The following is a 13,394-nucleotide window of genomic DNA, read 5'->3' as shown; positions in this document are numbered from 1 at the left end:
TGCAGTAGATAGAGTCCCAAGAATCTAAAAAGCCCTCTGACACTAAAGCTCTATCCAGGCGACATTCAACATGAGCCGCCCCATCTCGACCATTGGACCAAGTAAACTTCTGACCTAAAGTATCAATATTAATAAGATCACAATCAGCAATAAAATTCCTGAATTCCCTGCAGGATCCAACAACAGGAGGGGGACCAAGCTTCTCATGAGAGCCCGTAACAGCATTGAAGTCCCCAAGCACCAACCAATTATTATTTGGAAACGCACAACTATAAAGAGATGACCACAACTCCCTTCTTTCTGAAGCGAGGTTACTACCGTAGACAAAAGAGAGAAGAAAAGATTTATCACCCAGCTGGTGTTGAACACTAACATGTTGAGCATACGAAGAATGAAGAGAAAGAGAAGAAGCATCCTTAGTAAGAAGCCAAAGAGTCGGTGAATCCTTATCATTCCAGGCAAAAAGAGAAAGACCTAGAGATCTCCAAAATCTATCAGCAGTGTCATTAAAACAAACAAGAGGTTCTGCAAGACACAAAAAATCAGGGCGATGTTGTAGGCACAAAAGCTTCAGGGCTCGTTGAGTGCGATCATTACCGTTGCCCCTACGATTCCAATATAACACAATCATTGAAATCGCACAGGCGGCTTGCTATGCCGTTTACCACTGACCTCAAGGGGGATGCTATTGTCTTTTTGCTTCTTCCTTTTCTGGACTTTAGTCCAAGTCTTTTTCTCTGTAACATTAACCACCTGCAAACAATCCCCGTTTCCTGAATGCTCAATGATTTGCAAATTAGGAATATCAGAAACCTGAATATTGGGGTGAGAGGATTGTCAACCCAAGACTCCCAGCTCATTATCAGGTTGATAAGATGGAAAGTCAAGAGTAGGAGAGACGGGGGCCGTGCCAGAATCAGAGTCAAGAACCGACTCATTAATCCTGACCGAACTATGAAGTACCATCTGCAAGTCACAGTTATTAAGCTTGTCAGATTCCCCATTGGTAGGAGCCCCTTTAGAGGATTCACCAGTATCCATGTGAACTCCTGGCTTCTGTTTCCAAATCCTAGTAACAGGCCTACCTCGGGGCTCAGGAGATCCCATCTTCTGCTTTCCATTTCTTTGCTTTATCTCAACATACTCTTCACGCCGAATGTTCCTCCTACAAGCTCCAGCAGAATGACCAATGGAATGGAAAATAGAGCATAAATCCGGAAGTCTTTCATATTCAAGAGAAATCCAATGCATTGAGGTGTCAGTATTCACCCTAAGCTTGTATTGAATTTCCTTAGAAAGCTCAACATCAATCAAGATACGAGCATAGTGACCCATTTCACCATCCACAGTATTCTTATCAAAACCAAGGGGCACCCCAATCGCTCTTGCAATGCTTGCCATGATCCGCTTATCCCAGAACCAATGCTTGCCATGTTTAATTAAATTAATTAAAAACGAATTATTGGTATGTCAATATATATATATCATTTCCACACAACTATGCGTTTTATTTGTAGGGTTATTTTGGTCATAAAATGTATATTTTATTTGAAAGTTAAAAATTAACCTGGTTTGAGAGTTTATAGAATGTAAATTTGGTTAAAGTTTAACTTTATTTGAGAGTTTAAATATATAGAGGAAGAAAGTTTATTTTACTCTATAGAGATACAAAATTTTAATGATCTTTAGGTTACTTCCATTAACCCTTAATTTGGAAGCCCTTGTTTGGGAGAGGGTTAATGGAAGTAAATGAGAGTAACAAACGTTTAAATATCAAGTTAACCTTGTTTGAAAGTTATTTTTTTAGAGTAAATGAAGTTTAATGGAAGTTAAAAGTTTACTCCATCAAAACATTTAACTTCCACTAACCTTCCTTTACTCTAAAAAAAACTACAAAACAAGATTAATGTGATATTTAACCTTCCATTACCCTCATTTACCTCCATTAAGTCCTTCCCAAACAATAGCTAAGGATCGTTTTCACTTGCTGCGAAACGAGTGATCATTTATGCCAAACCGGCTCAACTTGAGGAAGGGAGATAAACTACAATTGTATTAAACGACAACTGTATTTATTATCGTCAACTATATTTAATATAGTAAATTGTATTTAATATTAGAAGTTTTATTTATTGAGAAGGTAGACTAGTGTTCCATATTAATCCTACTTTTTGTGTGTATATATATTGTGTGTATTCTAATTTTCTATCTAAGGAGACCAACATTCTATAGAAATTCTTCTATAACTTGATTGATATCAATTTGAGTGTATACATAAACACTAAGATAACTGAGTAAAGTAAATGGCAAAAACAAGAAAAAAGCGTGTTGTTGGGAAGATGAAAAAGTTGGAAACAAGTTTCGATTGTCCTGTTTGCGGTCATCCTAACTCAGTTCAGTGTGTCATCAGAAGCTTTTTGTTGTGTCTGCAAAGAAAGCTACACTACTCGCTGCACCAATTTAACTGAACCTATCGACATTTATAGCGAATGGATTGATGAGTGCCAGGGAGCAGATCAAGAGACTATTATTTGATTTCTCAATTTTCATCTTCTTCTTAATTAGCTTTTTCTCTTCATTTTTTTAATCTGTAATAATGCTATTCATGAGGAGACGAGGTTTTCCTACTCTATTTATTTATCCTTACAAGTGTTATGAAGCTATTACTGATATAATTAAGAACAAAAATATTAATTGGAATGTTTTAAGGGTATTTTTTTGCATTGAAATTTTTTTCTTTTCCACCAAATGGTTATGCTTTCGCATAATGGAGCTCAATCAACAAATAATGGAATAATGCAATATTAAATAAAGATGATGGATTGATATCTTAATATTTTTTGTTTTATAATCTAAATAATATCTTTTATCAATCACCTCCCTAACTTTCATATATGAACAAATTGGTTATACCCGAGCCAAAGATTTTACCATTTTTAAGGGAATTGGAGTTACATGTCTCCTCTATTTCTATTTAAAAATTTTGTGTCTACATGCCCCTTTGCAAAATTGTGACCTTGAATAAAAACTTATTAGGTGCGAAACTCAAGTCAATAGAGCAATAAAATTGTTGGAAAGAGATAAAAATAGGCAATAAAATTGTTAGAAAGAGATAAAAATTGTGACATGCCCCTTCACAATGAAACTTATTAGAACCATGATTAGAATCAGAACTGGAATCAAAATTTGGACAAAACTCTTCTGCAACTATTGTGCTCTTTGTGCAACTTCAACTTCACGCCTCTGGTCAATAAAGCAATAAGATTGTTAGAAAGAGATAAAAATAGGCAATATTCAAATTCATTTCACACCTAATTCTTCATTTTCTCATAATTTTTTTTATCATAATCAAAATTACCTTGACCTCATGTTAAGCATCTTCACATTATGTCCTGATAAAGCATGTTTGAGTGGAACAAAGCTTGGAATATAAGCAATTGCCTCAACTTTAAATTGGTAGAACTTCAAAAATCTCAATTGATTTTGTTTTGGTTCAATGTGAACTAAAGTATCTTCACGAGAGTTAAATATTAGCAATTCCCCATCATTCAAGTACTTAATAGATTGTAATGAGCCATAATGTTGAATTGGGTCAGAATATATGCGATTAAGGGAAAAAACTTTAGACCACGCCATTTTGGTACCATTATCTTTCATTGTCCAAACATGAATAGCACCAGAGTCAAGAACTTCACATACACAGAGTTCTCCCCCTAATACTCCGACATTAATTGTCATATTGATATCGTTGATTCAATGTGGGTAATGAAACTGACCCAAAATGTTCCTTCTCAACGTTAAAAGTAAATAAAGATAATGGCCCCAAATAAGAACGCCAATAAGGAAAACCATTCAAATAAACAGGAGATGACATTGGCATTGACTGGTGAAAAAGCCAATGTTTTCCATGTATTTGTGCCCAGAATATGTACTTCAGCCATATTGCCACGAGGAGTGCCTCTCTTGGACATTCTTATAATCTTATATTGGTTAGTGCTAGGACTAAAACCAAAACCATAACATGAAACAACCGAGCTAAAGTCAATCTTCTTATCATCTCGAAGGTTAATATAAACTCACCTGTAACAGGATTGCAAACAAAAGGAAGTTCTTTATAAGATACACTAGACAAGCAAAGCAAGCCGTTGCATGTAACTATATCAAATAAGTCTGGGACTTCAAATCTGGCTTCAATTCTAACCTCGACATTATTTGGCCGCATAAGATGAACCGTTTTCGACCCGTATATTAGAATTAGAGGATAAATCTCACCTTGATTTGCAAATTCAGGGTCAGAAACTATATCATTCCAAGTTTTGCAAACAGATTTTAATAAAAAAATTCTCACAATAGACAGCCGAAGTAGGATATTTACCAGGATATCCCTTGGGAGATCACAAAATGAAGAACTGGAATATGAGTCTCTTCCTCCCTTATTTTTCTATCTCTCTTTACACTAGAGTTAGTAGCCAAAGAAATCGTTCCTCTTTTCATGACTATTGTGAAGCTAATCAGTACACTGAATTTGAAATGCTAAAGAAAACCCTAACTCTTTGGCCCATTTCGGAAATGAACCCTCACAAAGCAAAGACTTAATTATATCAAGCAGTAAATCAAAATTGTGGGAAACAACAGTACAAAAAGAAGAAATTTTACCAGAAAATGGATGGATCGGAAGTTGCCAGTATCTCCCAACTCTGCACTCAATGGTATAGTGATTGATTTTTTTTTTTTTAAATAAGGAAGGAGATTGGGTATTCATTTGCATTTAAGTCTTTTCTATTGTTAAAATTACATTTTTCTACTCCTAATTTTTTATTATTTTATTTTATCCATTTTAACTAAATATACATATAATATTTTCTAAAATTAAGTAAATATTGTGAATCTCATATGGGTTTGAGATAATTTTGGTTACAATATGGTTGGGTTTAGGATAGATTCCTAATGGTATGCGATATTTTTTTAAGAATTATAGACAAATTTTATTTTTAATTAAATATACTATAACCGAAAATAAAATTATCTAAGTGTTGATAACAAAATTATCAACAAAAAAGTGATGGTTCAGTTAGCTTGGCTCATTAACAGCATGTGAGCTCGAGCACCACCAGCCGGTATTCCTTCCACTGTTGGGAGAGGGAGGTTATCGCTGCTCTGTGAAGCCAGAAGGGGAGTAGCAGAAGGGTATACAAGGAGCTCTCCCGCACAGGCCCCAAATTTAAGAGGGCACGAATTTTTTTATTATAGAAATCTAAATATATTATTGTTATTAATTATTATGTAAAAAATTAAGTGGATGTTAACTTATCCAGAAAATTAAGGCTTTAAGACCGTCCTGGAACCAAGCTATCTCAACCTTCGTCGAAAAAACATAGTTGAAACAAGCCCGGACTTCTGAGCAAAGCAATGTTCCATCACATTGTTGCCCCCACTTGGGTCACAAGCTTGAGCTAACAAACTCGACGATGTAAGTTGTCATGCTTGAAATTAATAAGCTATATAAAGTTGTTGTTGTTGTTTGACAATGTGGGATTTGATTTTGTTGAAAATTTGAGCTTATCACCTTCAACACAAATGCATACAAACTATAATTAATTATGAAACTCTTACATATAAATTACGTTACAACATGATGTGTCAAATATGACATATAGAGATTTAAATGATAATTTATATCCAATACTTCAGGCCAATTGGATCAATATAGGGGCCGAGCTAAAACAGAATTTCTAAGAGGATAGAATGAGACAGAGACTTAAAACATTGAAGTTAGAAGCTTAAGGAAGAAATTTATATGAGATTGCAATTTGAAATTTCTGTAGTTTTAAGTACTGATGTAGATTTATTTGAATTCTTTACTATCTTGGTTCTTTCAAAACGTTTGCAGTGAAGCGTTAGATATGATCAGTTGTTTGTGAGTTATTGTAGTTGAATATAAACCCCTTATTTGAATTCTTATGTTTTCATACTCCATTACTAGAAAAATCATTACAAGTTGTTTATGCAACAACTCTAGTAAATTGAGAATTCTAGGATGGTGTCCGTCTAACTACACAAGCCAATCCGAATTGTGCAAATCCAAAGTTCCTACCGGAGTCCCTTCTTGGTGTACAAATCTACCGGAGTTCTCGTAGGAGAGGAAATGCAGAAAATCTATCCAAGTCAGTTGGGACCTGAGCCTGTTCCATTAACTGTTCTTTATCAAATAACAATTCTATATCGAAATTCCAAGCAACTTGAAACTTTTCGAAATACAAAAGGATGAAAATTAAATCAAACTAAATTAATCATAAAAATATGTTTCATGATTAAGTATCTAATATTGTCCAATAAGCCTTAATTAAATAAAGTATATATATAATTGAAAATCATAATGAAGTCATGCTCCTCATTTCCCTCATATATAAGAATCGAATCAAAATCAAAACTAGAACTGAAATCATAAGAACCAAAAGCATAATCACGATTAAACCTTTCTTCAACAATATCATTTTCGTTCGCGGCTCAACTAATGAACAGTTGCGAGTGACACTACAAAGATAACATTCAGAAGAACTAAAATCATGATGAGGATGAAACATTTGTTCAGCTATATCAATAATAAAAGTCACGATAAAACCGTTGTTCAATAATATCAACATCGGTCTCGCTATGCAGCTTCAACTTCGCACACCTAGTCAAGAAAGTAATTGAATGGTCAAAAAAAGATAAAAATATGCAACATCCAAATTCATATAGCATATAATTCTTTATTTTTCACAAAAAAAAAAATGTTCTTGTCATAATCAGCAAAGTCAAAATTACCTCGACTTGACTTTATGCACCTTCGCATTCTGTCCTGATAGAATATGTTTGAGTGAAACAAAGCTTGGAATATAAGCAATTCCTTCAACTTTGGACATGCTATGGACATTCAAATATTTAAATCGATGTTTTATTGGATCCATGTATACTAAAGCTTCTGTAGAAGAGAAAAACATCAGCAGTGCCCCATCATCCAAGTACTTAATTGGTTGAAAACTTTAGACCACCCCTTATCGGTACTGTTATCTTTCATTGTCCAAACATGAATAGCACCATACTCAAGAACTGTAGTTATGCAGAGTTCTTCTCCTAATACCCCAACACTGTCGTGTGCATAAGGATCGTTAATTGCTGGTGATGGCACCGACCCAAAACGTTCCTCCCCAACATCAAAACTAAATATAGATAATGATTGTAAATTAGAAGACCAATAAATAAACCCGTTCAAATAAGTTGTGAATGACTTGGGAATTGACTGGTTGAAAATGTCTATCTCTTTCCATGTTTTTGTACCAAGAATATGGACTTCAGCCTTATTGGAAACATGGGTGTCATGTTGAAACATTCTAATCACCGTATATTGGTTAGTGGTGGGACTAAAACCGAACCCATAACATATACTAGACGAGCTCAATTCAATCTTAGCTGTTGGAAGGTTAATAAACTCACCCATAATTGGATTGCAAACAATTGGGCATAGCCATTTATCATATTTATTCAACAAGCAAAGTAACCCATTGCATGAATTAGTGGCTCCATATCGACTATATTTCTCTGGGATTTCAAATTTGGTGCCAATTTTAACCTCAACATTACAAACACATCCACGCTTAAAAAAGTAATGATCACACATCCCAAGCTTGAGCTCAAAATCATCCTTATCTGGCTGCACAAGATACACCATTTTCGACCCTTGTCTACACAATGAGGTTCGAATCAGAGGATACACCTCACTTTGATCAAAATGGACCTTTGCAAATTCGGGGTCTGAAACTATATCATACCATGTTTTGCACACAGATTTGAATATAAAAATCGTCTTAATGGACAATCTAAGTATGATAGTTACCACAATATCCTTGGGAAGATAAGAAAATGAAGGTTGAGTGACTCGGTTAAGGCTAACTTCCCCTATCATTGTTCTATCTCTCTTTGCATTAGAGTTTGTGGTCAGAGAAATCCTTCCACTTTTCATGATTGTTTGTGAAGATATGCTCAGACAAATTAAATACAACTATCAGCATAATGAATTTAAAACCTTAATTGTTATACATGTTTCGGAAATAAATGATTCAAGTTCAACAAATTAAATCTTAGTATAAACCGAGATTCATCGTATCCAGCAGTAAATGAATAGCTAATTGAAAATTTGAAGAAAAAACAGCGCAAAGAGACAAGAAGTTTTACCTGAAATTGATGGCGGAGAGACTCAATTGGAACCTAAAAATTCATAAAGCTTGAGTTCAGCGCTGCTGATTCTAATCGAATTGTTTATATTCCATCTCCGTTCGTAGGGCGGATATGGTAAAAGCATATAAACAGAATAGCTAAGCAACGAAGGGGTTGTTTGGGTAATTTGTCTTTTTTGTGATGTCTTCTTTTTTTTCCTTTTTCTTTTTAATCAAATGTGATATGGTTTCTACTAGTATATTTTTGGTTCAATAAAGGCAAAAAAAACATGATTAGGTTCCACATCTTTCATTTTTTGGTTTATTAAGCTATTAAATTTTTATTTAGATACATTAAGCTCCCGATTTTTTATTTTGGGTCTCATTAAACCCTTCATAACTAAAAAGCGTAATTTTTAATATAAAATTCAGTTAACAGACTATTATTCATTGCAGCTACATTCAGAATTTGTATGTTTTTACTGTTTGAAAACAGTTTTGGATGTGCAATGTGGCTATAATTCAAACTGTAAAAAATAATTTTTTAACTAATTTTAAATACATATGAAGTTAATAATGTTTTTTAGCAGAATTATATATTCACAGCTTACTAATTTGATCATCAAGGGCTTAATGAGACCAAAAATAAAAGATCAGTGACATAATGTATCTAAATAAAAGATCAACAGCTTAATAAACTAAAAAATGAAAGATCAGGGACCTAATCATACTTTTTGTCTTTAATAAATCTCTAGCCCTTTTTTAATTTTAGTTTTATAGAAAGTCCTAATTATTTACATATAATATAAGGCCGGATCAGACTCTGATCATGTTTTATGAAAAATTTGAATCCCAAGGAATTTTCTAGCAATGCTTAGACTTTTAGCTTTCTTTTTTTAAATAAAATTATAAGCTATTAAGATTGCATATAGAGCCTGTCCTTTGAATTTGGCTTGAAAAATTCATTTGCCGTTTGGAATATTAAAAACTGGGATAAAAATTATGGATTTAGCCTTCACTTATGAAGTGGTACAAATTTAACTTTAACGTTTTCAAACAAGAACAATATTGGCTCTACGTAATAACAATTTAGAAAGAACAAGTTTGTCTAGTATTTAATTTTAGCTTCAGACCTTGCTAATATCAATTATTATTATTTATTTTTTAAAATATCAATTATTTCTAAGATATATATTTACTATATTATTAACGAAATTACAAAAATGAAGTAAAATGCTAAAAATTAAATCCGCTAAATATAAGTTTATTACAAATTTTTTTCAAACGGTCTAATATTTTCTATGTTATTAATATATAGTGGAAATAAAATGTTCCTCAACTCATTTTTTTTTTAATGCAAAGATGATACTTTATTAAGAAAGATTGGAAGGTTACACAGAGAGGGATCCCATCACAAGGGTCTACTGGGGGCAAGCCTTCCCCTGCCAATTTTTTTGGTAAGAGGCGCTCCTAAGACTTGAACCCGTGACCTCTCGGTCACACAACAACAACAACATTTACCATTGCACTAAGGCTCATCCTTTGAATCGACCATTCTAGACAAAATACATATTTCTTTTCTTTTGTATGATAGTTGTACAAAAATTGGGGGAAGAAAAATCCATGCACCAAATATCATGAGCTGAATTTGGAAGGTCAGAGGCTAATGCTATGAACCCTATATGTGGCCTATTATAATCGAATTGTAGCACAGACATAATTCTACAATCTATGAGGATTCAGAAAGACATTTCTTTCTTAGTGCATTTAAACTACCTACATGTAGAAAGCAAATTCTGAAATACCACAAAAGGAGATGTTGTAAAACAATGAAATTCACTATTAGATCCGATTGGAAGACAATTTCATATCATTAATGAAAGCAAAAACACTTACCGGTTCCTCAAGGAAACGAAACCATTAGGCGTAATCATCCCTCCATCCAGTGAAATTACTCCATCACTTATAAGTGGAAGAGCAAGTAGCATCTCCTCCCTACTTTTGTAAACTTGCAGGCGAGAAAAGAGGCTGTAAATATAAGTCTCTCTGAGGCCATAGACATCGGATACATACAACAAATTCATGTAATCCATATAAATCATGTTAACAGTGAAACCAATAAATCCAGGTGGGCACTCGCCATTAGGCAGTTTTGGCTGTAGAAGAAAGCCTCCTTTGAGGGTCATCATCCACAAATTCACCACAGTAAGGTCTATAAGGGAAAAAAAGTTTGTAATTCAAGAGCTGAATTCCAAACAGCAATAAAGAAAAGAAAGAGATACATCACTACAAGAAAACGTGTTTTTTTGTGGTGAAATACTTCCCCACAGAATATCAAAAATTCGCCACTAAAACCTTTTTGTGGCGAAAAAAATTCGCCACATGGTCGCCACTGTTAGAGCGACATAAAAGATAAGTCTGGCGAAAAATTAATTCATCACAATAGATACACATTTGTGGAGAAATGATAATTCGCCACAATAGACTAGACATATTTTGTGGGGAAAATTTCCCCACTAGTCTTTATACTTTTTGTGAGGGATAGAGTTTTCACCACAAATAAGAACATTTTTTTTAGGAAAATTTTCTCACAAATTCTCATTTTTTTGTGAGAAAATATTTATATCCCAATAAATAATATGTAGTAACTTTTGAGAAAAAATAAAATCCCTTCAAAAATTAAATATCCCCACTATTATATATTTCTTTTGATTATTTGCTTTATTTAAATATTTATTACTAAATATATATATTAAGAATATGAATAAATTTAAATAAATTGTCAAAATAAAAATAACATAGAAGAATAAAACTAATAATTATATATAATTAACAATAAAAATTTAAAATTACATTAGTTATAAAAATTGAATTCATGCGTACAAAATGGACCAAAAAATAATGTCAACCAAGTGAAAAATGTACTAGTTACAAAAATTGAATACACCTTTATAAAATGTCATATCTAAAGATAAGTCATTACAATTCTTTCTATGTCCGCAAAAATGAACAAAAGTCAGAAACTCATGTTAATACCCAACAAAAAATGTTGTTCAAGTTGCTGATGAATAAGAAGAGGAGTATCTTTTTGTGGCTTCATGTTTTGCTGCTGGAAATTCAAGTAATAATTGGATATTCAGATAGGAGATTGCTTAGCTTACTTAACATAGGGGCAGTCATCACACTTCCATGTTTTGTTGAGCAAAGCATCATTGTAAATGCTGAGTTGGTCCTTGGTCCAGAGATGAAACATGAGTTGTATTGTATACATTTTTTTTATTATTGTATATATAAAGGTCGAAATTTATTAACTCCAATAATCCAATATATAGCATATGCTCCATCTCTATCCTTTCTAATTCATTCACCCATTGCAATAACTTTATTTGGTTAAATTCAATTCAATCTTTTCAACTTTTTTTTTAGTATTGTATACATTTTTTTTATTATTGTATATATATATATGTGTCCCCACCATGATTATTTAACAAAATTTAACTAACTATATCTCAATCTTGTTATTTATGGTATCTTTTTTACTTATAGGTTCATTAGTCTCTTAATAATGCTGATATTGGTGTCCTAATCACCTTTTGATGCTCTAAGTTCTCATCCTTAAGGAAGGAAGAAAAAAAGAAAAAAAAAAAGTTAACGTGTGATTTGTCTATTCTTTTTCTATCCTATTAGACTATTGTTCTTGTGTTTATTTGGTCCTAAGTTCGGTTTTTTATTTTCCTTTTTAATTTATTTTAAACTCTACTGCTTGATCTAATTGTAATCAGACATAATTTCCATTATTAGCAATGTATCATAAAATGAACGAGCCATAATAAAAATGAAATTGTATACCAACTAAAATAAATCTTTTTTTGATATAAAGGACTCTGTCAAACGACCATTAGATTAGTATAAAATTTAGAATCAATTTACTTACAATCTCTTATTATCCTCATCGTGGGATGCTTTTCGCCGGCAACATTCTGCAATCGGTGCTAGAATATCCATTTTGTTATTCCCAGTGCTTAAAAAATCTGCTGATGCACTCACATGTTGAAAGAAATTTTCTTGTTGTTTCTTCGCCATTGTTTCTCCTGCACAAAATTACCAAAATTAGAATCATTGGGTTTTCCTCTTTCTTTCCGTTCTCAATCAAAATTTGCTACTATTTTATGTACAATGATGAATTTAGCAATAGGAATCTGAAAGCTTCTTTGTATTCTATTGAGGGCTATTGGAGCACAACTTATGGTCATTCAACGTTCTAAATGACATGAAAGATGAAGTCTCTCTATTTAGATGGATATAACTACTCCCTCGTTGATTTAACTAAACTTCCTAAAGTTCAAATACAGCAAATAATGGAGCTGATATATATAGGGAAACCATTTGAATTTAGTCATATAACAGAAGGGTTTTGGAAATTGGTTTGTATCTCAAAATCCTCAGGAACAAAACCTCAAAAGAAAAAATATTTGCAAGATGTACTTAGCATGGAAATGTATTTATTTTTAATTTTTTCTAATCAATGAACTCAACTTGGCATAAAAAGAAAAGAGAAAAAAAAAGGAATATCAATTTTGCCAAATTCAATTTACATGGGCTCACCTTCTAAGCTTATTGAATGCTTCAGAGCAATATTCAAACTATTATAATTGAATTAAATAAGCAATGAAAACTTCAAAAACAATGAAACTGCAGTAGATCTCTCATAGAGTATAAGCACGAACACGGATGGAAGAGGGAAACTACACTAAAACTGGGAATAATTGATTTCTTCCATGAGAGATCCACCCAAACGAAGATGAAAGTGAAAATTAAACTGTCAATCGGAGAAAGAGCATAAGAGAAAGAATGCTAGGAGGCTGAGAAAGATGAGATGGGAAGAAGTGAGATTATAAGCCGAAACCCTAGAGATGAAAATGACACAAATGCCACTATGAAGTCACATGGTTTTGTCTAGTTTTCTTTTTTATTTTGTTTTTTGGGTTAAGGTGCAAAAATACCCCCTAACGTTTTGGGTGAGGAGCAATTTTACCCCTAACGTTTAAAATGGTGCAATTTTACCCCTAACGTTTGTAGCCAAGAGCAATTTTACCCCTAACGTTGATAAATTGGGTCAATTTAAGAAATAATTCATCAAACTGTCTTCTCGGTCATGAATCTTATCATCTACACTTCACATGTGCGTCATTTTATCAG

The 13,394-nt window shown here is 32.9% G+C and overlaps 1 protein-coding gene across 4 annotated transcripts; it reads right to left on the bottom strand.

Annotated features, from left to right (window-relative positions):
• Nucleotides 1–6,405: 6,405 nt before the first annotated feature.
• LOC136200815 (protein DEFECTIVE IN MERISTEM SILENCING 3-like) lies at nucleotides 6,406–13,033 on the bottom strand. 4 transcript variants are annotated; one of them, XM_065991292.1, is made up of 6 exons: nucleotides 12,801–13,033; nucleotides 12,130–12,286; nucleotides 10,092–10,223; nucleotides 8,215–8,247; nucleotides 6,808–7,202; nucleotides 6,406–6,676 (listed from the first exon to the last, which is right to left on the bottom strand). In XM_065991292.1, exons 2-5 carry the CDS (start codon nucleotides 12,276–12,278, stop codon nucleotides 6,983–6,985), a joined length of 534 nt encoding a protein of 177 aa, XP_065847364.1. In that variant the 5' UTR covers nucleotides 12,279–12,286; nucleotides 12,801–13,033; the 3' UTR covers nucleotides 6,406–6,676; nucleotides 6,808–6,982. The 4 variants fall into 4 exon arrangements, 3 of the variants coding, with proteins under 3 accessions (XP_065847364.1, XP_065847363.1, XP_065847362.1); XR_010673532.1 differs by lacking the exon at nucleotides 8,215–8,247; XM_065991291.1 differs by lacking the exons at nucleotides 12,130–12,286; nucleotides 12,801–13,033 and having other exon boundaries at nucleotides 10,092–10,641.
• Nucleotides 13,034–13,394: the final 361 nt, after the last annotated feature.

The sequence above is a fragment of the Euphorbia lathyris genome, chromosome 7 (genome assembly GCF_963576675.1).
Source record: "Euphorbia lathyris chromosome 7, ddEupLath1.1, whole genome shotgun sequence".
In the NCBI taxonomy this organism is placed as follows: Eukaryota; Viridiplantae; Streptophyta; class Magnoliopsida; order Malpighiales; family Euphorbiaceae; genus Euphorbia; species Euphorbia lathyris.
The sequence above is the reverse complement of the archived record's forward strand: the minus strand, read 5'-3'. Positions and strand labels throughout refer to the sequence as shown.